The sequence below is a fragment of the Bos indicus genome, chromosome 2, assembly GCF_029378745.1.
Source record: "Bos indicus isolate NIAB-ARS_2022 breed Sahiwal x Tharparkar chromosome 2, NIAB-ARS_B.indTharparkar_mat_pri_1.0, whole genome shotgun sequence".
NCBI classification, from domain to species: Eukaryota; Metazoa; Chordata; class Mammalia; order Artiodactyla; family Bovidae; genus Bos; species Bos indicus.
Window position 1 is genome coordinate 122337157 of NC_091761.1, and position 27006 is coordinate 122364162.

The window sequence follows — 27006 nt, forward strand, 5'->3', positions numbered from 1 at the left end:
TGAGGTTAATCAGCTGCCTCCTGTCTTTTTTCTTTGGCTTAGTGCAAATGCCTTTAGGCGTCTTGTCACCAACATTTTTGGCATCAGGGACCAGTTTCGTGGAAGACAGTTTTTCCGTAGATGGTGGGAGGTAGGGGCTGGGTGGTGGGGTGAGTGGTTCAGACTCTAATGCAAGCGATGGTGACTGGCAGATGAAGCTTGGCTCACTTGCCTGCTGCTCACCTCCTGCTGTGTGGCCTAATGCCTAACAGACTGCAGGCTGGGAGTTGGGGACCTCTGCTTTAGACCACTTCCTAAATTAATTCATTCATTTACAGTGTTGTGTTACTGTATAGATATTTTTGCTCCACTGAGTCACCAGTTGCTCATATATATTTCGGGAATTTCTCCCCTTGCTTATATCTTCCTACTATGGCAGATCCTTTAATCTTTACCTAGACTTTTACAGCTGTTCTCTCTTATATTTTACCAGCTTACTTCCTTTTTCTCCCTCGTTCACCCACCTAGATTGTTTGAGAAAACAGTCTCAAACACAAATCTTACTATGTTACCCTTCTACTTAAATCCTTTATTGATTTCTGTCTTACTTACCTAATACAGTACACTGCAGATAACGTCAGCATGGCTGGTCATTCCAAATTACTTGGGTGGTGATGGTGGATTGTTCCTTGAAATCAGTACTTGAAAGGAGCTACCATGACATTCTAAGGATTAGTGAGGATTGAGACCCACTATGTATAGCAGTCTTTCCATGACTATACGAGCATCTCCACATGTGCACCACTTCTACCCGGCAGGGCCCCCCCGCCGCCCTGGGTCTCATACCATACATTCTAGCAGTATTAAATTGATTTTGGTTTGCTACACACACCGCACTGGTTTAGGCCTCTGCGTCTTTAGACATTATGGTCTTCTTAGTCCTCTAGAGTAAACTCTTTCCCCATACTTTGCCTGGGAAGCTTCTTAGCTGGTATTGTCACCTGTAGAAAGCTTCCTTGGTTAACCTGTCCTTACTCTTTCTCTTTTCGCTTTGTATTTATTTGCTTGTGTATGTAAACATGACTGTGTCCCTTTTGTTTATTTTTATTTTCATTTCTATTGCTTTGGGAGACTGACCTAAGAAAACATTGGTATGATTTATGTTAGAATGTTTTGCCTGTGTTCTCTTCTAGGAGTTTTATGGTGTTGTATCTTAAGTCTTTAAGACATTTTGTACAGTCTGAGAATGTGTTCTAAATTCATTTATTTTCATGTGGCTGTTCAACTTTTCCCGGCACTGTTTGGTGAAGAGACTGTCCTTTTTCCATTGTGTATTTTTGCCTCCTTTGTTGAAGACTAATTGACTGTAGGTGTGAGAGTTTATTTCTAGGTTCTCCTTTCTGTCCCACTGGTGTCTGTATGTCTGTTTTTGTGCCAGTACCATGCAGTTTTAATTACTGTCACCTTGTAGTATTGTCCTAAATCTGGCAGGATTATGCTTCCTGCTTCGTTCTTTTTCTCAAAATTGTTTTGGCAATTTTGAGTCTTTCCTGGTTCCATATAAATTTTAGGGTTCTTTGTTCCAGGTCTGTGAAAAATGTCATGGGTAATTTGATATGAATGACATTAATTCTGTAGATTACTTTGGGTAGTAGAGCTCACATAATTTAAATGTTACAGAGTTGAGATTTAAGTCAGATCTAGCTCAAAGCCTGTGCATGTACTGCACTGTCATATACTGTCCATGTTGTCTTGAATTATCTTTTTTGTACTTCTTTCCTTTACAAACTTTCCTCTACTGACTTACCATATGTTATTTGAAACAAAGAACCAGTCTTAGAGATGACAAAAGTTGTCCTCAGTGAGATCATAGTTTGATGATGAGAATCTTGCTTTTGTACTTATCATCTGAGCCAAATGGAAAATGAATTAAGTGCTTTCACACAGAGCAGAAATGTTAACTAAACTGTTATAAACTAAAACTGCATATTCTTGTGGAATGTTAATCCACAGAAATTGAAACAGATATCCTGAGGGAATCAAGCTCAATTAATGATGCACCCTGAGCCAAACATGCCCACATGTTTAAAAATTTTTAACTTATTTGCTTATTATTAAAAAATGATGTAGCATAGCCTTCCTAAGCAGCACCTTCATTTTGCACCATTTTGCACTGTTTTTGACCATGGGCACCTTTATAAACAGATTCTTTATCTCGTCTAAGACTACAGATACAGAAAATGCCAAATTAGAAATGTCAGAGTTAAAAAGAAAAGAAATGTCATAGTAATATTGGACAGTAATATAATTTGACTTATTTGTGTTTTAGAATTTAATGGAGAAGCAAAAACATGAACCAGTTTTTTTTGACTTAATGAAATACGTATTTTTACAGGATTGGCTACTATGTCAGAATGGATGTATTTGAAACAGGTCTATGGAATTTCACTGAAAAGTGCAGTTATTATTTAATCAAGTTGCAAATATTTGAAACTTTGCTTTAACTAGGAAAATTCTCATTAGATATGTGTTCCCACACATGTGAGATGCTGGCTTTGTGCCCTTGTCTTGGTTGACAAATGAGCCTTGATGTTTCTAGCCACCAGCTTCAGAGAATTCTGTGGTTTAGATTTTTGCCCCACCTAGGTTGCTGTCCGCATAGCTCTGTTAACTTCTCTCCTGCTTGTTCTGTTTGGCAGAGACTGCAGTGGTAGCTTGTTGCCAAAGAGGTTAAAACAGAACGCTCAGTTTTGTATAGAATACTCAGGTCTGTGAGAAGTCGAGGTGTCTTTTTTTTTTTTTTCCATTTCCGTCTGTTTTCAGCTTTGACTTAAGTTTAAAATTTCATATTCTGATATCTAAATGTAGTTATGTTAAATGCTTTTTGTGACATTAAAAATAGAGATGGGAAAAACAAGCCTCTTCAAATTTGAGCCGTGGAAGTTCAGTGGCGTGTCTGGGCTTTGTTGTCAGACAACTGATGGATTTTCATGCTTCTGGAGTTAATGAAGCACCAAGATCCCTGTCCCCATCAGTCACTTCAGGTGTCGTCCTTAGACTGAAAGCAGGGTGCAGCTTCATCTTTTGCTGTGTTCCATCACTTTAAGCATACAGACTTTCCATTTCCCTTTTAGCAGCAAACTTTGTCTATATCTATCCTATATATATTTTTTCTTTCTCAGTAAAAACACACCTTTGCCTTCTTGACCAAGGCCAATTCTTCCATCTGTTCTTAGTTTCTTCTAACTTTTATCAGTTATACTCCCTTTCAATATCTCCAATGCTTGGTCCTTCCCCAGCTTCTTTCTCTAGGCCTGGAGTATATTGCTGACTTTAGGAGACTTTGGTGTGGGAATCACATAGAATATTTTCTGTTTTTAAAAAATAGAATTCATGATTAGCTAAAATGAATCAGTATATTAATATTTTACAGCAGTGTCTGGTGAATCAAATATAGTTTTTGGAAACTCTGATTGTTAATAATCTAAATTTTTCTTACCTTTCTCTTGCTATTTTTAGGCCCGGCTGTGGTCCCTCCCCAGTATTACGGAGTTACTCCCTGGGGAGTCTACCCTGCCAGTCTTTTCCAGCAGCAAGCCGCCGCCGCTGCTGCAGCAACAAATTCTGCTAATCAGCAGACCACCCCACAGGCTCAGCAAGGGCAGCAGCAGGTAAATGTCAACAAAACTTACCCCACCTAAGTGTGAATCTTAGTTATTGTGTATAATTAAACAGTAATGTTGTTCCTGATAGAGAAACTGTGAGTGGTGAGTGAGTGAGTTCCCTCGTGTGGTATATGAGTTCAGACAGACTCGCCTGTGCTTTACTGAATGCCTTTTATGTATCTGTTCTTTGGTCAGCATGACGAAGTGAGATCATGGTATGACATACCATGTGATACTGCTTAAGAGGATTTTCCAGTTTAGTGATGGTGAAGTTTTCTTGCTTTGATACTTTGGTTACTTTCTAAGCACCATTCTCAGATCACTTCTGGCTCTCTTTAAGTAGTTTGCTACCAAAGGGAAGGTACTAGTTCTTCAGATTGCTTATTTATGGCATCCGTTTTATTAAAAAAAAATTGAAGTATGGTTGTTTTACAGTGTTGTATTAGTTTCAGATGTATATCAAAGTGATTCAGTTATACATCCATATATACACATACACATATATATTTATATATTCTTTCTCAAATCCTTTTTCATTATAGGTTATTACAAGATCTTGAAAATAGTTCCCTGTGTTATCAGTAGGTCCTTGATTGTCTATTTTATGTGTAGTAACATCTATTGAATTGGACATAAATCTTAAACCTATTTATATCTTTTTTAACTTAGAGTAAGCTTTTTAACCTAGATGAGAAAAGGAATAGTTAATTGCAAAACCAAGTGTCTTTTTATATTAGGCTGTTTTCTCTTGCTTGCTAGAATAATACCTATTTATTTCTGAAAGTTATGGTGAATTGAATTACTTGAAGGGAAAAATAAATCCCTTAAATTCTTGTGTCAGAAAAAAACCAGTATAAATGTTTGGTGTCTGTCATTCTAGTCTTACTATTTAATTAATTTCTTATAAAATTGGGATTATGCTGTCCACACAGCTTTGCATCTTGTTATTATACTCTTCCCTGTTATTTATTGTTTTTAAATCCATCAAAGAGTGCCTCATTCTTTATTTTGACCAGTCCATTATTATTTGTTATATTTATGTAACTGCTGCTATAACTTAGTACTATATTGGCGTTACAAATAAGCTTAATATCCTTTGCATAAATCCTTGATTATTTCCATGGTATAATGTCCTGGAAATGTAAATTTTTTTGAGCAAATAAAACGAGCATTTAGGCTTTTGGTAAGCATCATCAAATTAAAGCTTTTTTTTTCCTTCGTTTTGAGGAAAAACACCATGCTCATATATGTACATATGATAATGATCCAAACAAGAGCTGTTTGCTTCTTATCATTCTCACTGATAAGGTGTATGTTTAATTTCTTAGATTTCACAGGTTTATAGAAAAACCAGGTCTTGAAATTCTAGCTAGTTTTGTCTGGCTCAGTATTTTTTCAGTTAGATGACTTTCTGGAAGTTAATGTGTGGTTTTCTTTACAGTAGGTACAATTCTAGTACCACTTATAGAGGGGATTCAGCATATAATTTGTTGACAGAAGAGTGACCTCTATTAATAAATTTCTTAATAGCTACTCTTTGTGGAAAGTTGGCACTTATCAGTTGATGGTCTTTGTGTTTTAACTGGCTGCCAGATCATGAATTTGGAAGACTGAAGTAATAGCTGTGTTTTCAAATCAGCTCTAGTAGACTGAATAAGAAAAATAGTAATAAGTACATCTTACTGAAATCTTTTTGTTTAAAGCTAAGCGCTCTACATATAGTTTCTCTCATTCTAATTCTAATAAGTAGATTACATGACTTCCCAGCATAAGATTGAGGGAATGGAATTTCTGTGCCCAGGGTCACACATGTATTAAATTGTTAAGATTTGAACACAAGTGTGTAAATTCACAGTTTGTGCTATCTTCTGACCATATGATATCTAGAGTGATAGAAAACCTGAGATCTGGTCTTTGTTCTGCCACTGACTGGTTGCAACTAAGGCAAGTTGCATGACGTCTTAGCTGTAAATTGAGCATGACAGTCAGGTGCAGTATTTCTGAGTTTTCTGTCACCAGCAATAACAGACTCTACTGTGAAAAAGTTGTTATTCAAATTATCTTTTGACAAGTATACATTTTTTAATTCCAGTGTCATTTTTGCCAATTTCTGACTTCAGATGTTTTAGAAAAATATGATTTTCCTGGTGAACTTCTTTGGTTATAGTCATTTAAATGAGAGGTTGTTTTAAAACTTTTGACCTTTTTGGCCTTTGCCTTTTATCAAAAAGCATTTGTTACTTTCTAGATATGCTAACTCTTTTCCAAATCTGATTGTTGGAGTTGACCTCTTGGCCACTCCATCTTTTTTCTGATTCCTTTTTCATTCTTTTCGAAGATTCCTTTGACACCTGATAAAAATGTTCATTTTTTAAAAATTTCAAAATGTTTGGTGAAGAAAAAATTCTGGATATTAGGTGAACTCAGGCATGGGGTAATCTTGGTGGTGGCTTGATGCTGGGTGTTGTATCATGAGAGAGAAGTTTAGAATGGCTTTAGAAGCCTCTAAATGAGGGGAGACTATATAGATGATGATTCTACCAAGTACGATGAACTATAGAAGGGTGAATGATTGTTAAAATATCTCCGTTGAGCATCTATCTGCTTGCTTATTAAATTTAAATGCTATATTTAAAATTACTGCCTTTGAAAAGAAACTAGAATTTAATACTTTTTGCATCATGAAAATAGTAAACTGACTTGTAGGATAGCGTTTTACAAATAGATATTCAGTCATTTTTGTTGATTTTATTCGATGTGTAAAATGTTACTTGTGAAATTTTACGTGTTTGTTTCCCGGGCTTGACATTTCTTTATGAAATTAAAGTATGAATATTGGGAGCTGACTTAGAGACTTTGGTTTATCATCAAGGGTACTGCATTGATTTCTAGAGAGTTGACTGAGAGGCTGCACATTGCTGTCGTCATTGTGAAACAGAGCTCAGTGGTCTGGACTGCCCCTCTCTTCGGACACCCTGTCCATTTCCCTGTCCTGTGACTCTGTACACAGCTCCTAACAAAACAGAAGCCTAATTCATTATGCCCTATGAAAAGGATGTTTTCATTGACTTTCCTTCTTCTTTTAAAATTAAAAAAAATTTTGAACTATTAGTATTTTGCCATAGCTCTGTAAATGCTGTTTACTTTTCCTTGAGTTAGAGCTCTTCTGGATTGTTGGTGAGGCATCTTCTCAGTCTTGGCCCAAACTCTCACCTGTGCAACTTCTCTTGAGTCTTCTGTCTATATAGATTGAAGCATTCCTTCTCTTATAAAGTCCATTAGAATTCTTTCAGTCACAGATAGATAAATTGCCTAATATTTTGATAGGAATTAACTATTGGTTATTGATTGTTTCCTGGTTACTAGGTTTAGTGCCTTGCAGACATTAATTTTAATACTTCCTACAAATTTGCGTGATCAGCTATTCCTCTCACTACTTCTGTGGATAAGGAAATGAGAAACTTTCGGTGGATTTAGTGTCTGTACATCTCTTTTTGCCAATATGGACAGTGTCTTTCATTTTAAATACTCATTTAATAAATATTTGATAGTAGTGTTTCTCTGTACATGGACTCTTGATTACATGTGTAGCTTTTATAAATAGCAAAGTGATAATGAAAATGATCTGATAAGAATTTCACGTTTGAAAACTTGGCAAAATGCATAAACTTTGGTAATTTTAGCTGTTATTGGGTTTTGTACTTTTACTTACTGTCATATATAGATCTTTTGAAATAGATTCTTAACAATGATTATCAGCATCTTATCTTTCATTAATTAAAGGAAAAGATCCTTTATCACAGTGGCAGAACAGGTATTCACTGAAATGTCAATGTTCTTGACTGATACTTACATCGATTTAGATCGCTGTCTGTGAAATTTATGAAGAAAAATAGAAACAGGTCAGACGCCTTCTACAATCAAATCTGTTGATTTCATTGGGGCTGTTTGGCCTCTGATGAATGGGAATAGTGTTATAGGGTAGAGAAAATGTTCTCATATTCCATAAAGAAAATACAACCTTTTTTATGTGTTTGGTTTTTTATTTTTTAATACAGATATTATAACTTGGTGATGTGGGTAAATTATTCCTGTTTATCATATCTAAACCTCTCATCCACTCTAGCATAATTTTTTTCACTCTCTTTTGATTATTATAGGGTTACTGTCTAGCTCCCATTCGCTGGAATAAAAACTCCAAGAAGATAGGAGCTTTGTGTGTCTTGCTCATTGCTTTATCCCCAATACCTGCCAGATGTTAGGCATTAAGTATTTGATTAATGACTGAATTATAACTTTTAAATGGTTTTAACTCTTATAAAGGTAATATGTTTCTTAAACTAAAAGTGGTAGAATGAAATTTCACTATATGAAATGCTGTTCATTGATTTTTTTTATAAAATCCTAACATCCATGTCACATAAAAACATGATTGGAAAAATGGTTTACAATCATCAGTTTTTAAAGTTGATTTAACTTAAGCACGTGTTGGGTCTTAGATGTTTCCAGTGAAGAAAACGTTGGTTTGTTTGTCTCCCAGGTTCTCCGTGGAGGAGCCAGCCAGCGTCCTTTGACGCCGAATCAGAACCAGCAGGGACAGCAAGCCGATCCACTGGTGGCAGCTGCAGCGGTGAATTCTGCCCTTGCGTTTGGACAAGGACTGGCTGCGGGCATGCCAGGTGAGGCTGCATTGTGTCCCTCGTCACGGAGGGGGCAGAAGTCTGCTTCTTGTGGGGAGGTTCAGAGGAGGATGGCAGTACTTTGGATCTGCTTAGGCATCATTTGGGGACTGGCGAGGATGACATACACTTGACCTCACTTAGACCATAGTTCGTTGATGAGAGCACCTAGTATTCTGAGCCAGTCATAATCTTACATGTTGGAAATATGTGAACCTCCACACATAGCTTGGGTTATCCCGTTTTCCTTTGGTGGTAGTCTGTTTTCTCCCTCAGTGTTAAGAATGAAAGGAGTGGCCAGGTTGCCTCAGCATCACTCCAAGGCTGATACTTGTGAACAGTATTATTAGGAAGACATTCCTAGTATTCTTTGATCATGTTCCCCTTACATTTCTAGAATTTCTCCCAAACCAACAGTAGAGGTGCTTTGTGCTGTCTACCTGTGATTGATATGTATGCTGAATACATGTTATTCTTAGCTTACTGTCTCCTGGTCTTATTCTTTGCATGGATTGCCTGTAGTTTGAGGTTTTGCCTTTTAAACAAGTCCTTCTGAGACCTCAGTATAAGTTTATGGATTCTTACTGACCCTGGCATATAGCTAGATCAGCTTATCTATTTATGAATTCACTAAGTAACTTGAACTTAGATCATGCATGTTGTTAGTTACTAAGCATTTATGTTTTATTATGAAGTCAACTGTAATTAATCTTATGACTCAATAGCATTTGAAGATTCTGTCTCAGACTTTTGAAAGAACCTGTTAATGGAAGCTTGTCTAGAGTTTCCCTGATAACTTGCAGTATATTTGTGTTTAGATTATGTGATACGAATTGTATAGTCAAGAAAACATAAAATAGTTGTCAGTGTATGGTTGCTAGTGATAACCATGGTTAGCACATTGAAGAGTACAGTTGTTCCCTGTCCCACTAAATCCCCTTTCTAACACTTGGTGTATAATAAATTACACTACCCCCTACTGTGCCATGTAGCATGCTACCTCTTTCACACTCATTTTTTAATCTTTGTAAGAACTTTGTGAGTCAGGTATTATTATTAACCTTATGAGGATACTACCTAGATTCTCAGGGTTATGCTGTTAACTTAAGTGGTCAAGCCAGGATATAAACCTAGGTGTTTCTGTCCCTAGTGCTGAGTTTGTAACTATTTACAGTATGCTGGTATCCAGGAAACATTTGTTAGTTTCATATATACTTATCTGTCATCTTAATATTCTCAGGTTATCCAGTCTTGGCTCCTGCTGCTTACTATGACCAAACCGGTGCCCTTGTGGTGAATGCAGGAGCGAGAAATGGTCTTGGAGCTCCTGTTCGACTTGTAGCTCCCGCCCCAGTCATCATTAGTTCCTCAGCTGCACAAGCAGGTGAGCTTATGTCTTAGTGGATTCACTCAGATTTAAAAGGGAGAATGGATGATATTCTTAAAACTCTGTTGAAAGGTACTTTGACAATTCTCAGAGTAAGAATTCTGTCCTGTAATTTTTCAAAGAGAAAGAGTCAGAAGTGGCAAGTGACCTTGATAGATTCTGATTCTGTTGACAGTGTGTACCAGCTAGTTAGCAGCAAGGACCTGCTCTGCTGTGAGCATAGGAAGTTGGATTACTCACACAAAAGGCCACTGTTGGCAGAAGTCCAAGGCTAATTTCACAGAAATTCATATCGTTGTTTTAAGATTTGGTATTTGTTTTGTTTTTGTTTCTTGCTTATGGTGGGGGAGGGCAGCAATAGATTTTTATTTTAAGTCTTTGTATGTATGTATGTCATATATATATATATATAGTATTATTATATATTTTATAAATTTGGGAACAACAGTGGGTGTATCTAGGGGAGAGAAATATGCTTAAGTGTCCTGAGAATTGCAAGGCTTCAGTATGTGATTCTGGAGAAAATGTCCTTAATGTAGGTAATTGTAGAACTTGAAACTTTAGGAAGTAGTTGTATTTGAAATGAGTACTTTTGATACCCATATCTATCTTAAATTATAGACTCTTTATAATCTGCCCACATAGTGATCTGTCTTAAATTATAGACTCTTTATAATCTGCCCACATAGTGAACTTGGCTCCAGTGGTATTTTGACTTTGAATTGAGAGTAGAAGTAGAAAAATATTAATAGAAGCTTCAGGTGAAGGGATCAGAGACAGATTTGTATAGTTCTTTGCAAGATTTGTGTCTGTTTTGAAAAGATATGGCAGCATTAAAAGGTTTTCAAAAGGGTAACAACGCAGTTTGGAAATGTGGCCAGTCTCTTTCATAGCCATATGGTTTGCTTTCTTCTACATAGCTGTTGCAGCGGCCGCAGCTTCAGCAAATGGAGCAGCCGGTGGTCTTGCTGGAACAACAAATGGACCATTTCGCCCTTTAGGAACTCAGCAGCCTCAGCCCCAGCCCCAGCAGCAGCCCAGTAACAACCTGGCATCCAGCTCTTTCTACGGCAACAACTCTCTGAGCAGCAATTCACAGAGCAGCTCCCTCTTCTCCCAGGGCTCCGCCCAGCCTGCCAACACATCCTTGGGATTTGGAAGTAGCAGTTCTCTCGGCGCCACCCTGGGATCAGCCCTTGGAGGGTTTGGAACAGCAGGTAGAAATCAGACTGATGTGCTGAAACTAAATTTTAATTATTTTTTATAATCTTTATGCAATTACTGACAGTGCATGGAACCCTGGACAGATACCACAGGCAGATCTGGACCGAGTCCCGTGGGAACCCAGCTGTTCCACACGTCTTTGAGATAATGGACTGTTCAAATCAAGTTATACATTTGGGGCCTATTTCAGGTTTACACGCACATTGCTACTTATTTATACTCTGAGTCCATTTTTTTTTAAGGATTAGAAAATCTGGGGAGATTTCTGCAGACATTGGGGAGAATGTGGAGGGAAGTATACAAATGTGGATATGAAAAACCGAGGGAGGAGGACTTACCAAAAATCTTAGGGTGGTATACTCCACAACCTGCAGGTCTTAAAGAATCATGAGTTTTCTCTAGTCTTGAGAAGAATTAAGGTGGATATTATGGAAAAGTGGGAGGAAGGAAATTAGACTTAAGATATTTTAAATGTTTTAATGGGAGAAAAAAAGTGGGAAAGTAGTAAGGAAAATGATGGAATAATTTCAGTGTTTGTAAGACAATGTGATCAAAACAGAAGGGTTTATTTGAGAGACAGTATCTTAAATTGGAATTGGGGGCTAGTAATATCTGTTGATTGAACCCTTTGAGAAACCAGGCTTTTACATGTAAGTCTTGTGTAGTGGGGCAATACCCCCTTCACAAATCTTTTTTCTACTCCATTTTTCTACCAGAACCTTTGGGTTGATGAAAGGCATTCTTTCTAGCCCATTTTCTTTCACCTTTCCCATAACTTGTGTGGCCATCAGAGGATTTTAACCCACCCCTATCCCCATAATATGAGACACAAAAGGAAGGAGACTTTAACATACGTGTGATGGTTTGAAAAAAACGTTTCATGCTAACGTGAGCCATGTCCTCTTTATTACTTTACCTGCCCCTAGAACTGCCACATGAACAGTTAGGCTGTCTCTGCTGACAAATTTGCGGTGGTAAGGAGTCTGGATCAAAGTGTTAGGAACAGGTCACTGGGCTTGTTCTTCGAAGAACAGGCCTGTTCTTATCTGCATTGTTTTAATTCCATTTTAGTTGCAAACTCCAACACTGGCAGTGGCTCCCGCCGTGACTCCCTGACTGGCAGCAGTGACCTTTATAAGAGGACATCGAGCAGCTTGACCCCCATTGGACACAGTTTTTATAACGGCCTTAGCTTTTCCTCCTCTCCTGGACCCGTGGGCATGCCTCTCCCTAGTCAGGGACCAGGACATTCACAGACACCACCTCCTTCCCTCTCTTCACATGGATCCTCTTCAAGCTTAAACCTGGGTAAGAACCATTACTCTACACCACCTTGAACTCTAGAAATCTCTTGCCACTGATGACATTAGAAGTACTTTGCATAAGCAAAGGACGATCCCTTCATCCTAGAGGTGTCCTGGGTGTTCTTTGCCTTCCTAAAGTGCCTCATGTTATTTAGGCTATACCTCGGCAGCACAGCAGTTTGGAATTTATCCAAGTTTGGGTGCATCCCATGTAAATTCACTTCAGCTTTAGTATGAACATCTTTGGCTGTTCTTTGGCTGCATGTGAGAATCTTTCAGTATACAGTACAGATTCCTTTTAATTAAGCTGGAAAAGAGAGACAAAGAGTGTATTAACCTAGTAACACTACTGAAATAGCACCACAGTTAATATTTAGCCTTGTTTTTTAGATTCCCTTTCCTTCCCCGTGTATATGTTTAATATCTTACTTTCTCACATAAAGCATTTTGTTTTAAAATTTTTGTCAGATTCTTTAGAAAATATTTCTATGTACATTCTTAAACTACACAGGATGGTAATGAGTATAGATCCTTCCCGATTATATGTTTAGCTTATTTTGTATATGGGGTTTAAAAAAATGTTACCATCTGAATCCTGGAAAATGACGAGGGAAAAGAGGCTTCTAAGCAGCCAGCTTTAAGAATGAAAAGAAACTTACTCTAACAATTTGGGTGGCAAAGTTTTAAATCTTTCAAGATGGAAGATGGTATACACACTCCCTTCCTCTAGTTATTTATCAAGTTTGTATTTTGAAGTGCTGATTTATTTTTTAGATGGATAAAGTTGAGGCATAGAAGTGTGGCGACCATATAATTCATCCTACAACCTAGGACACTTAAGGGAGCTAATGGGGGTGTTGTTAATAATCATCTGTGATGACAAGCCTGAATTAGGACTGTCCTGGGAAATACCACTTTGCTAGAGGATTCTGATTTTTAAATCTTCTATTTATTATTGTTTTAAGTTAAAGCTTTATTTTTTAGAGCAGTTTTAGGCTCATAATAAAATCGAGGGAAGAATATAGAGATTTCCCTTGTACTCTCTGACCTGCACATTTATAGCTTCTCCTGTTATCACCGTCCCCCACCAAAGTGGTACCTTTGTTACTGTTGATGGACCTACATTGACATATCGTTATCATCCAAAGTCCAGAGTTTACATGGATCTTTTTTTTTGTTTGTTTCTTTGTTTTTGACTAGAAAGATGATGGACTCAGAAATGAGGATTGATTAAAAATGATTAGTCCTTTTTTATTTGGAAAGACAAAGACTGAAAAATGATTATAAAAATCAAAAGTCTTGAAGGGGATAGGATAATATAGTTATTATTCTAGAACTAAGAGTGCTCTCTGAGTTTGAGAAATGAGTTCTAAGGCAAAACTATATATGTATATAGACATGTGAGAGTGTGCGTGTGTATCCTGAGGTTTTACATGATAAGAACTATAGTTATGAAACTGTCTCATGTTATACATGGACATTACTTTAGAAAAGTTTTGGGGACGTTACAGATTGCTAGGTCCATATTGGATAAATAAGGAATAGGGTATATTGCACAACAGTGTCTCTTTGTGACAGGAGGCCTGGCTTTAAAGAATGAGGGTTAATGCAAACTTATAAGGAGAAGATGAAAGCCCCAGCTTAGTATGTAGATGGAAGGTATTAACATTTATTGAATAGTTATTACCAGCTACTGTTAACAGTTTTGGGTGCTGTGCATACCATTCTGAAGATATGGTATTATGCCTATGATACAGATGTGAGGAAACTGACTTGCTTAGGTCTTCTCATATCTGAACAGACTCCAAAGCAGCATCAGGGTATATCCTACCATGTAATGTGCCAGAATATCTTTTAAACCATTGCGTTATCAGGGTCAGAACTCTTATCCTTTAATTCCTTGGTTTAAACATTTAAACTGTATCAGCATATACTTAACAGTAAACAAATGAAATCTACAATAAGTTTTTTTTGTAAACAGCCAGATAGGAGGTATCTTAGGCTTGTCAGTCAGTCTCTATAGTCAATATTCAACTCTGCTATAGAAGCACAGGAGTAGCCACAGACAAAATGTAAGTAAACGTGCAGCTATCTTTCAATAAAACTTCATTTACAAAAATAGATGGCAGGCCAGATTTGTCCTGTGGACTGTATCAGCCTCTGAACGAAACGCTATGGCTCTAGGTGTTTGAAAATGGAGCTGGAAACATTACTCGCATGCGTGGTGCCTTTCCTCTTTCCAATATATCAGCAATTTAATAAAATACATCCTTCTCCTTAATTTTTGATTCCCCTGTGAAGAAGGAACGAACTATTGGTGTGAGCTACTTATTTTAATGACTCTTGCTGTCTGCCTAGTTTTATTTTTGACATATCTTCCCTTTAAAAATTTTTTACTTTGTATAAGCATTTTAGATGTATGTATTTCCATTGGACTGCCTTTTTTGCATGTGCGATGTTTAATCATACATGCCACTCTTGAGGAATTTTGTGTCTTGATTGTGGTGCTTTGCCTCACTTCAGTCTATTTCCTTGAGGAAAAGGTTCTTGTATGCTTTAGTTTTAACCATTATAAAATAATCACCACAAGAAGTCTGTTTACCATCTGTCACCAAGGAAATGTAACTTTTTTTTACCAAATATATATTGGGCCATTCCTGATGTAGTTTTTACTATTAATACTATACTGCTGCCACCAACTATCAGTTCTCAGGTCACTAACAACCATAGTAAGTAAGCATTCATTCATTGTGTTAAGTACTCAGATGACTCTATACAGGGAAACTTAAACTCAGCATGGTTTAATGACTTTTGTGATACCCCATAGCTATATAAGTGTTTGAATGCACACTCCAGCTTGTATCTCTGTTATCCCAGTGTGGATCTTTTCTCAATGTTATCATATATTTTCACACTTCCTCCCAGTAGACAGACATGTGTTAGGATACTCTGAAAAAAAATCACTGCCTGTAGTAATTATGTTCCTCCTTGTTTATTCAACATTCACATGTCAAGTACCTACTATAGATTCTTCAGTGTTTTTTTCACACCTGTTTTAAAGATCAGATTTCTATTTTTAAAAACAATTTATTTTAAAAAGTATCTGTTTATTTATTTGGCTGTCCTGGGTTTTAGTTGTGGCACGCAGGATCTCTGATCTTTGATGTGGCATGGGGATTCTTTAATTGCTGCATGTAGGATCTAGTTCCCTGACGTCCCTTGCGATTGGGATCATGGAGTCTTAGCCACCGTACCACCAGGATAGTCCCCCAAAAACAGCTTTATTGAGTTGTATATTGCGTATTTTGAAATCCACTCCTTTCAAGCATGTAATTCAATTATTTTTAGTAACTTTCTATATTGTGCAATCTTTAGCATAAATCAGTTTGGTAATATTTTCATCCCTTCTGTAAGATTTTTCTTAGTCATTTATGTTAATCCCCATTCACACCCTTGAATATGTGCGTGCACATGCGTGAAGTCACTTCAGTCGTGTCTGCCTCTTTGCGACCCTGTTTTCGCCCACCAGGCTCCTCTGTTCATGAGATTCTCTAGGCAAGAATACTAGAGTGGGTTGCCGTGCCTCTTCCAGGTGATTTTCCCAACCTAAGGATCCAACTTTCCTCTCCTACGCCTCCTGCATTGCAGGTGGATTGTATACTGCTGAGCCAGCAGGGAAGCCCATTCACACCCTTAGCCCCAGTCAGACAGTGATGTACTTTCTGTTTGTGTTCTTTTTTTGCATGTGGGGGTGGAGATGTGTGTGCTTCATGGCTCAGGGATTCTTAGTTACCCTACTTGGAATGGAACCCAGTGCCCTCTGCAGTGAAACTGCAGAGCCCTAACCACTGGACTGCCAGGGAATTTCCTACTTCCTGTTTTTAAATTTGCCTTTTCTGAACATTTGATATAAATGGAACTATACAGTATGTGACCTCTTTTGCTTGACTTTTTTTTTTCTTCAGAGGTTTTTGAGATTTTATTCATGATATAGTATGTGTCAGTAGTTTATTCCTTTTTTTTTGTGGCTGAATTATCCTGTTTTCTGGATAATGCTACATTTTGTCTAACTTTTCACAATTGAAGGATGTTTGTTGTTTACAGTTTTTGGCTATTAGATGTTTTCCTGTAGAAACATGTTTTCACTTCTCTGGAAGTAGAATTACTGAATGTAAAAGTTTTATGTTAAATTTTGGAGAAATTCAAACTTTTCCAATTTCATCATTTACATTCCCACCAGCAGTGTTCGAGGATTCCAATTTCTCTGCATCCTTGCCAGCATTTGTTCTTATTTTTCTTACATAACATCACCATTCTAGTGGGCATGAAATAGTTATGTCATTGTGGTTTTAATTTGCATTTCCCTAATGACAGTAATGTATAGCATCTTTTTATGTGCTTATTACCATTCATGTATCTTTGGTGAAATGTCCACTCATTTTTTGGGCCCAGTTTTGGATGTGCATTGTTTGTCTTATTCCATGGAATTGTAAGGGTTCTTTGTATATTCTGGATGTGTGCTAATAAGTTGCTTCAGTCATGCCCAACTCTTTGTGACACTATGGACCCACCAGGCTCTTCTGTCCATGGGATTTTCCCGGCAAGAATACTGGAGTGGGTTGCCTTGCCCTGCTTCAGAGGATTTCTCCAACGCAGGGATTGAACACGCATCTCTTAGGTCTCCTGCATTGGCAGGCAGATTCTTCACCAGTGCACCGTCTGAGAAGCCCTATATTCTGGAATCAAGTCCTTTATCAGACTTTATGTATATGTGTTTTGCATGTACATAGTCTCTGGTCTTTTGCTTGTCTTTTTCTTTTTAAATGGTTGTTTTTGAAGTGCAGTAACTTTAAATTTTTTAAAAATAGTTTTAATTTTGATGAGGTCCAGTTTATCATGCTTTATGGTATAGAAATCTTTGCCTAACTCAAGGTCTTAAAGATGTTCTCCTATGTTTTGTTCTAAAATTTTTGTTTTTTTAGCTCTTAAAGTCTTTGGTCCGTTTTGAGTTAGTTTTGTGTATTGCACGAGGTAGGTGATTGTTCATCTTTGCGTGCACTGTTTTTCCCCAGCAAAGTTTTGAAATTTTTAGTGTGCAGGTCTTTACATGCTTTTTGAGATGAGATGGCTTGATGGCATCACCGACTCTATGGACATGAATTTGGGTGAACTCCGGGAGTTGGTGATGGACAGGGAGGCCTGGCGTGCTGTGATTCATGGGGTCGCAAAGAGTTGGACACTACTGAGTGATTGAATTGAACTGAACCTGTAGTAATCTCAGATTGTTAACTAGTCATGTGTGTGCCTTCAGACACTTCTCTGTTCTAAATGGAAATGTAGCATTTTGTGATTGATTACCTAGTTCTCTGAAAGTGACTTGTCATCTGTAAAACTAACCGAGTGAAAGTTAACACAGTTTGGATTTAGCATTATGCACTAAAGACAATTATTCTTAGGCTTACTTTCATGAAAGGTTGCTTGGTTATGGTATTAAGGAGTGGTTTGAGGAGAACTACTTTGTAAACATTTTTGTGAGCAGCACTGCCTCTGCCTGTGTTAAATTCAGAACCAGATGTTGAGCGCCTTGGGAAGTTTTCTTTAAAAGGCAAAGAGAGCAGGGTTTTGCCCATTAGTCATCTACTAAATCTCTGAGTACAGAAAACAAAACCAGATGAATGAAAACATTCCATGTAGCGAGAAGATGGGATCCTAGATGGCCGGAATACTAGAAAACCCTTTGGATAAAGTAACTGAAGCACTTCTTAATTTAGCATGGTACTTTTAATCTGTACGTGTGTATTTTTAAAGTTAGTTTCTTGTAGACGGCATATGTTGAATTTCATTTTTTGACCCACTCTGACAGTCTCTTTAATTGGTACATTTAGACCATTGACAAAGTGATTATTGATATAGTTGGATTAATGTTTACCATATTTGTTTTCTATTTTTTTGTTTCTATGTTTGTCTTTCATTCTTTTTCTGCCAATTGTGGGTTTAAAAAAAATTATTTGGCTACATGGAATCTTTAGTTGTGGCATGTGGGATCTAGTTACCTGACTAGGGGTCGAACCCAAGCACCCTGCATTGGGAATGTGGAATCTTAGCCACTGGACCACCAGGAAGTCCCTGCCTCTTGTGGTTTTAATTGAGCATTTTTTATGATTCCATTGTATTTCCTTTCTTAGCCTATCAGACTACTTCCTTTTTTTTTTTCCCCCAACTTTTTCAGTGGTTTGACTAGGATCATTATACATTTACAGTTAACTGAGGTCCACTTTCAAATAAGGCCATAAAAGGACTTTATAATCACAGAATAATCTTAACCTTTATCTGCTATCCCTTATGTAATTACTGTCATTCATTTCAGCTGTATAAAAAGCGTACGTGTATGTATATATGTATGTGTATAATATAGACATAAGCATACATAATTGAATACATTGTTGCTGTTATTGGAGCAAACTGTTGTCTGTCAGATCAGTTAAGAATAAGAGAAAATTTTCTCTTTTTGAGGTTCTTCCTTTCTTTATATGGATCAGTTTGTGGCCTGTGTTATTTATACTTCTTTCTGAAGAATGCTTTTGACATTTTTTGCAAGGCACATCTGTTGGCAACAAATGCCATCAATTTTTGTTTGCTGAGAAAGTCTTTATTTCTCCTTCACTTGTGAAGGATAATTTTGCAGGGTATGGAATTCTAGGTTGGTGGGTTTCTTTTCCTTCAAAACTTAGTCTTCTCTCTTCTTGCTTGCATGCTTTTTGAGGAGAAGTCAGATGTAATTCTTATCTTTGCTCCTCTGTAAGTAAGACTTTTTTGCTCCTGTGGCTTCTTTCAGTATTTTTCTTTATCTTTGATTTTATGTAATTTGAAAATGATGGTTGGGAGGTATAATTTTTGCTTTCTTTTCCTGCTTGGTGTTCCCTGTGCTTCCTGGACCTGCAGTTTGGTGTCTGACGTTGATTTAGATAACCCTTAGTCATTATAGACTCAGATGTCCTCTCTGTCCCTTTCTCTCTTTCTTCTCCTTTGGATAGCCCCACTATGTGTATGTTCCCGTTTTTGTAGTTGCCCCACAATCCTTGGGTATTCTGTTCTGTTTGAGTCTTTGTTCTCTTTCCATTTTGATTTTTGAGGATTCTATTGATAGATCCTCTAGCTTAGAGATTCTTTCTTCATCTGTAGTCAGTCTGCTTATAAACCCATCAAAGGTGTTCTTCATTTTGGTTACAATATTTTTTATCTCTAGCATTTCTTCTTGGTTCTTTCTCAGGATTTCCATCTCTCTGCTTACATTGCCCATCTCTTCCTGTGTGCTGTATATTTTAGGGCCCTTAGCATAGTAATCGTAATTGTTTTAAATTCCCATTCTGAAAATTTCAGTACCCTCTCATATATGTTTCTTGTGTGTGCCCTTACTCTTCAGATTTTTTTTTTTGCCTTTTGCTGTGCCTTGATAGCCATGCCTGATATATCAAGCGAAAGGAAATGCCATAGTAGGTTTTTAGTAATGTGATGGTGAAGTGTGAGGGAAGGGAGAGTGTTCTATAGACTTACGATTAGGTCTCACTGTGTTAGTGAGCCTATATTTCTGGACCGTCAACTTCACAAATGTTTCTTAGTATTTTTCCTTCTCCCTTTATTGGGACAGGATAGTTTGAGTAGGCTAGAGTTGAGTATTTCAGAGTTGTCAATACTTGATAGTTTGTTGGTTACATACAGTTCAGGATTTCCTTGTCTGGTACTGGTTTGGGCAGTGTGTCTATTTGAGTCTGTGGTCAGGTGAGCCGTGGTGACCCGTACGTCTGTTTCTCTGATCTTGGCGGCAGTGGTTTTCTCTATTTTCACCTCTTTTATGGATCCAAGAAGAATTCTTGGTTTTTCAGACTGCTTAGTTTTTTGCTTGTTGTTAGGGTGAAGTGGTGACTTCCACATTCCTTACATGTGAAGCAGGAAACCTACATATACACAAAACATTTAAGCTGTTGATCTCTGTGGAGATATCATAGGACACAGCTCTATGAAATCCACCACCATCAAAATATTGCTGAAAACTTTGTGGAATCATTAGGAGGCTCCCTTAGAGGGCCTGAATGAAATGTTCTTTTTAAAACAGGTGTTAAATACTCTCAAAGGCCACCTCCAAGGGATGAAAGTTTGGGCATAAGTGCATGTAGGTGTGTAAACTATAGTGAACTAGAAGACGCCTTTATGTATCTATAAAGAAACTGCAGTCAACAAGTAATGATGGTCTACTCTTTGCCGGATACCTTTTCAAAAACAACAGGAAACCACATTTTTTAAGCAGAAGTTTTAACTATTGGCTTAATGTTTAAAGAAAATTATTTGGCCTGAGCAGAATATTCCTATTAACTGTTAGTTTGCCATTTATAATATAGTACCTAGAGAAACTTTTTTTTCAGATTTGTATACTTCCTTTCTCAATAATAACAGCTGTGTGTGTATATATATGTGTGTGCTTGTGTATCCTGTCTGGCATCCAAGGATACCAGAGCCAAAAATCAAAACTTCAGGGCAGATGTATAAATCTGCCCATTATTCACTCCAACCCTTTATGTTGTGGATTAGTCAGTATGCTCTTAGCCACAGTAACAGAAAATCCAGCTGATAATGGCTTAAACAATAAGTGCATTTGTTGGCTTGTGTAACTGAAGTAGAGAAGTAGGGCAGTGCTCAGGGTTGGTTCCCGCAATTCAGCCTTGAAACCGAGGATCTGGCTTCCTTCCATGTTAATTTGGATGTTTCTCAGGTCTTTTAGGAGTTTGGTTGTATTTTTGTTGATTTGTTACTTTTCACTAAGTGCCTTTGTTAGTGACCAGGTTCTTAAAATACCTTTGTTTCAAAACCTTGTGTATTCATGCCATGCCTTCTTCTTCACCACCACTTGGTATTATCACACTCTTCCAGTACTGCTCACCTGTCTGATTACTTCCTCTTTGCCTGTTTGTCTCCTTTCTCAGACTGGGGAAAAAAAGAATTATTTTTGAAATGGAATAAAAAGCAGCCATATGGCTACTGTTCTTTTTTCTTACAAACCTCCTGTCTTCCTTTGCTGAAAGAAATGTTTTCCTTTTGGATTAAGAAATATTATGGAATTTTGACAAGAATAACAATGTCCTTTAGAAAACGAAAACTGTATAACTGTATCTGAAAAGGAGTATTGTGTGGTTGGTTGCAAAGCTGTAACTCTGGAGTTAAGAATTCTGTGATAAATTCTGGCCATGGTGAATTTGAGTTTTGTATCTTTGGAGAGGCATTTCATATCTTTGGGCCTTAATTTTCTGTTACTTATACGGGATTTTTAAAACTCCCTTTTCCGTAATGCCAGTAAGAATTTGATAGAAAGTGGATATGAAATACTGCTAGCATAGAGGCTGGCATAGGACAAATGCTCAGTAAGTAGTTTTTATTTAATTATTTAAAAATGTGAGCCATTTCCTTTTGGTTCCATAGTTTTCACTGAGACCCAGACCTTTGAAACTGGGCCCTAGAATTCTGTGGAGAAATCCAAGCTGAGTATCCTTTTGTAGCTACCACTGAACTCCAGACTAAACTGTCATTAAAACTCTGTAGTTAACAGGCAGTTCATGGTGGGTGACTTCTCTCATGGTTCCTGGGTTGTTATTCATCTGCTCTCTTTGTGGTTTAAATGGTATTTCTTACCTACTTTGCAATGTAGGAATGGGGGAAGAACCAAAAAAAAAAAGGCTTCACGTCCTTTTTATAGTACAATCTAAAGTTAAAACAAACAAACAAACAAAAAAAGCCAGTATTGTAAAAAAAAACAACAAGGAAAACAGATACTCATAATTACCTCTTGATAGACTTTTCAGTTTTTCCTCTATTTTTTCTGTCTGGGGATTCATAGTGATTATTTCTTTGTCAGCAGTCAAGATGGCAGTATTAGTGGCCTGAAAGTTGTTGCTACTGCAATTACTTCAGGCTCTGTTCCAGTAGGAGTTAGAAGCTGTCCATTCCTGATGAAGAACTTGAAAGCCTTCCATTTCAAAGTATATATCCTTTTTTTTTTTCCCCTGTGCCTTATGTCTAATTGTTGGCCTGCATTGCCTTAGTGATTTTCATACTTTTATTTACTGGCAAAACCATGCCTTCAAAACTTTTTTGGGGGACCCACTGTATAAAACAGACTAACCTGGGTACCCCATTTTTTTTTTTTTTTTAAGAAAGGGTTTCAGATGGGAGTGGGGATTATTCACTGATGGCAGGAATCTCCACAGAGATGGGAGTGGAAAACCACTCTTGTCTCTGCAGTTTGTCTTTTCTGATCCTGGTTCACACAGCAGGAACGTTCCTCCTCATTTCACTTATTACGAAGGGACTCACTAACCCTTGCTCCATTATCGCTAGCAGTGTCCTATCAGTGTTTAATAGCACTCTCCTCTCAATTTTTGTGCAGAAGTTTTCTTCCAACTTGGTGAGTTGGCCTGATAAAAATCATGGCACTAATAGAATTGAGTCTTAACACAAAAGCAACAGATTTGAAAAGAAATCAGAGGTGATACAAGATTTCATGTATGGGATGCTTTTTCTTCTCTTGAACAAAATGAGAATGAGTCTTGAGTTCTCCTGTTCTGTAACCAACAGGAGGACTCACAAATGGCAGTGGAAGATACATCTCTGCTGCTCCAGGCGCTGAAGCCAAGTACCGCAGCGCAAGCAGTGCCTCCAGCCTCTTCAGCCCCAGCAGCACCCTTTTTTCCTCCTCCCGTTTGCGATACGGAATGTCTGATGTCATGCCCTCTGGCAGGAGCAGGCTTTTGGAAGATTTTCGAAATAACCGATATCCTAATTTACAATTGCGGGAGATTGCTGGGCACATAATGGAGTTTTCCCAAGACCAGCATGGTTCCAGGTGAGGACTTGGCTTTGGCACTTAAGGTAACCGAAATCTTAATGCCTTAAATTCCATGCCTCAGATAAGGTATACACTTAAGGAAATTGCTATAAAATTAATGAAACGAAATTTACCTTTTGGTATACTTCCTATTATTTATTTTAGAGGCTGTGAGAGCCATCAGATACAAAGTGATTGACAGTAGCCATTTAGTAATCTGGATCACAACAAACTGTGGAAAGTTCTTTAAGAGATGGGAATACCAGACCACCTTACCTGCCTCCTGTGAAGCCTGTATGCAGGTCAAGAAGCAACAGTTAGAACCGGACATGGAACAACAGACTGGTTCAAAATTGGGAAAGGAGCATGTCAAAGCTGTATATTGTCACCCTGCTTATTTAACTTAGATTCAGAGTATATCACACAAAATGCCAGGCTGGATGAAGCACAAGCTGGAATCAGGATTGCTGGGAGAAATATCAGCAACCTCAGATATGCAGATGACACCACCCTTATGGCAGAAAGCAAAGAGGACTAAAGAGCCTCTTGATGAAAGTGAAAGAAGAGAGTGAAAAAGCTGGCTTAGAACTCAGCATTCAAAAAATGAAGATCATGGCATCCAGTCCCATTACTTCATGGCAAATAGATGGGGAAACAATGGAAACAGTGACAGGCTTTATTTTTGGGGGCTCCAAAATCACTCTGGATGGCAGCTGCAGCCATGAAATTAAAAGACGCTTGCTCCTTGGAAGAAAAACTATGACAAACCTAGCTTATTAAAAAGCAGAGACATTCCTTTGCTGACAAAGGTCCCTATGGTCACAGCTATGATTTTTCCAGTAGTCATGTCCAGTAGTCATGTCTGTGAGAGTTGGACCATAGAGAAAGTTGAGCGCCAAAGAATTGATGGTTTTGAACTATGGTGTTGGAGAAGACCCTTGAGAGTCCTTTCCTTGGACTGCAAGGAGATCAAACCTGTCAATCCTAAAGGAAATCAATCCTGAATACTCATTAAAAAGACTGATGCTGAAACTGAAGTTCCAATACATTGGCCACCTGATACAAGAACACTTTTTAGAAAAGACGCTGATGCTGGGAAGGATTAAAGGCAGGAGGAGAAGGGGATGACAGAGGAGGAGGTGGTTAGATGGCATCACTGACTTGATGGACATGAGTTAGATCAAGCTCTAAGAGATGGTGAAGGATAGGGAAGCCTGGCCTGCTGCAGTCCATGGGGTCTCAAAGAGTTGGACACGACTGAGCGACTGAACAATAATCTGGATCACATGCTGAAACAAGCCTTTTTACCTTTCTGAAAGATTAGCCTGGTGTTCATTAGCCTTTGTTCATGAGACCTCACAGAATGTCTACAGTTCAAGAAAAACAGAAATACTAACACAAAGACGTTTGTACAGTACTTGCTGCTTTAATCACTGTTAAGAATCTTTCTCTCAGAGACACTGTTCAAATGCAAGTTTGGATCCTTAGGCTCAGGAATAAGATGTTGCCACCACTTTCCTTTGTTGTTCCCTTCTGTAGAAGTAAGGGTCTGCACAGAGGTTAGAAAATGCTGTTATTTAGCTTTGGTTACTGCTCCCTGTTCCAGTGGACTTCACAGAAAGGGACCTTGGTCCTCAGGAACAGGCAGAGTTATGATGACATCATCCAGCCTTCTCTCTCCCCGTTTCTTTCTCTCCGATGATTCCACTAAAACAATTCCCAAAGAATTTGCCTCCTCTTTAAATTCTACCAGCTTGCTACTGGGTAAGGATTTTTCATATTTAAATCCTAAAGTCCAGATTAAGAGAAAAACATGGTTTTTTAAATACAGTCTTCTGAGCTAAAAAAGGCAAACTGAGTAGCTGCTACTTTAGAAAGATCCTGCACATAGATGACTACTGTTCCCCACCATTAATGAATATGTACTACATATGTACTTCATATGAATGTGTGTTGAAGACTAAAATAGGGACCATGGGCTTTTAAGTCTATTGATGTGGGACTGGTTTTCTAAGAGGAAACGCCTGGCCAGGTTCTCCTGGTGTTGTGCCTCTTGCCTTCACCTTCTTCTCTTTTTCTGCCCGACTTGTCATCTCTCCCTCCATCCCACAGGGAAATACATGTCCTGTTGTAATGACATCTACTGGAACTTAAATATAATTTTAAAAGCTTGGTTAAAATAGGGGGTACTTCATAGTATAACTTTTTTCCTTTTCAGTAATTCTTCAAGTAAGTGAGCTCAAGTGATTTATTTAAGTAACAGTTGTGTGTGTGCATATATGTATATGCACACAAATACATATAGCTTCAGAACTGAAAAATTACATAAATTGAGCTAGTCTTTAGATATTTTCCAAGTCTTCCTAAAATGCTGTGATTGCTCTTTTTACTTTGTACTTCAGATTCATTCAGCTGAAACTTGAGCGTGCCACACCAGCCGAACGCCAACTTGTCTTCAATGAAATCCTTCAGGCCGCTTACCAGCTGATGGTGGATGTATTTGGAAATTACGTCATTCAGAAGTTCTTTGAAGTAAGCCTTTGTTCTTTCTGTCTTGTGCCTTTAGAGAATCTCCACAGCATTTTGATTTTCATTAGCTGTTTTTAGAATTGCAATTTCATTCCAGTCATTAAAATGAAGTGTGAATGGTCTTTTTGAAGCACGATTAAATATTTCTCCAGTTCGTTAGCAGAAGTGCATCGTTTAAATAGCCAAGCAGATAATGCTAGTGTATTTGAGAAACATGCTTGTAGAACCACTCTCTTCATTTAGGATCCAGCACAATATTTCTGATTGCCAAAATAGTTTCACTGAAAGTGTCATGTTTGGAGGAAAAAATTTGTGTCAGATAATTTTAGGAGGGCCACAATAAAGTTCTGAAAAATATTTAAAAAATGGTTTCCTAGAGAATTATCTTTGAACACCAACTCTAGTGTTTTTCATCATAAACCAGTCATGAGGATTGATACATGGGTGATCCTTCAGCCTTGATTCCTTATTATTCCTATTAATGCAGATAATGTCTACTCTTGTTATCATTGTCTTTGGAAAGGATCAGTGAGATTGTTGGATTAATGTCTATTTCCTCTTCTAAACTAAAATGTCAGAAAGGCACAGTTTTTGTTTTGTTTTGTTTTGTTTTGTTTTTTTACTGACCATTGTAGCTGTGATGTACTACACGGCCGTGGTATCAATAACCCTATTATAAAGCCAGAAAGGAGTGAAACATTGAGATGAAACATTTGGTACAGGGGTAAAATGCGGCAACTCTGCACATTACCTGTCCCTCAACAAGAGAAATTTGTAATCTTCTTACATCTTATTTTTTTGGGTTTTTGTGAAGATTTTTAAAAAATGGCTCACTCACAGTCTTTATCTTCCCAACTTTTCTCATCAAAATCTAAGTTCTTTGACTCTGAATTCTCTAGCTGTGGATTGAGGAATCAGCCTAAATATGACTCTTACAATTTTGACTTTCAGATACCTTTTCACTGCCATTTTGGTCACGTATATGTAAAAACACAGACCTCCCCAACTCCAGAGGTTAATGCAGCTAGGCTGGCCACATGAGCGGTTGATGATAGCAGTACGCTTTGGGACAAGCTGGAGAACTTCTCTGACTTAGAGAACGTCCCTGGACTTGAGTTCCCTTTTATGGAAAATAAGTGGGTTGGGCATTCTTAATCATAAAGTCTCTTTATCAGTCTCATGTGCTATTCAAATGAAAGTAAAAAACCAAGGATGGAGAGACATTCTAGGAAGACTTGACATTGTGCAGTCCTACCCCTTGATTTTACCAACTTTCCCCCTGATCCTGTTGACTTGTATAAATAGACATTGTCATTTCTTACAGTAGTATAGAACAACATATTCAGAAGGAGTGTGCATGTGTGCT

General features: G+C 37.8%; 1 protein-coding gene and 1 non-coding gene across 21 annotated transcripts in view; both read left to right on the top strand.

Moving 5' to 3' along the window:
- PUM1 (pumilio RNA binding family member 1) overlaps positions 1-27006 on the top strand; it is a 126002-nt gene that overhangs the window by 80927 nt on the left and 18069 nt on the right. For 17 of the 20 annotated variants that reach the window (XR_011562461.1, XM_019979549.2, XM_019979568.2 and 14 more), the window contains 7 exons: positions 3499-3650; positions 8185-8323; positions 9564-9707; positions 10631-10927; positions 12006-12242; positions 22862-23129; positions 25514-25643. Coding sequence is in view for 19 of the 20 variants with exons in the window: in XM_019979549.2 (XP_019835108.1) it covers positions 3499-3650; positions 8185-8323; positions 9564-9707; positions 10631-10927; positions 12006-12242; positions 22862-23129; positions 25514-25643 (1367 nt within the window). In the remaining variant the exon portion in view is untranslated. The remainder of the gene's footprint in view (positions 1-3498; positions 3651-8184; positions 8324-9563; positions 9708-10630; positions 10928-12005; positions 12243-22861; positions 23130-25513; positions 25644-27006) is intronic. The other 3 variants (XM_019979601.2, XM_019979607.2, XM_019979592.2) reach the window with 2 other exon arrangements.
- On the top strand, positions 8433-8509 carry LOC139179124 (small nucleolar RNA SNORD103/SNORD85). The gene has a single exon (XR_011563547.1). It is a non-coding gene; the product is annotated as a small nucleolar RNA SNORD103/SNORD85 (small nucleolar RNA).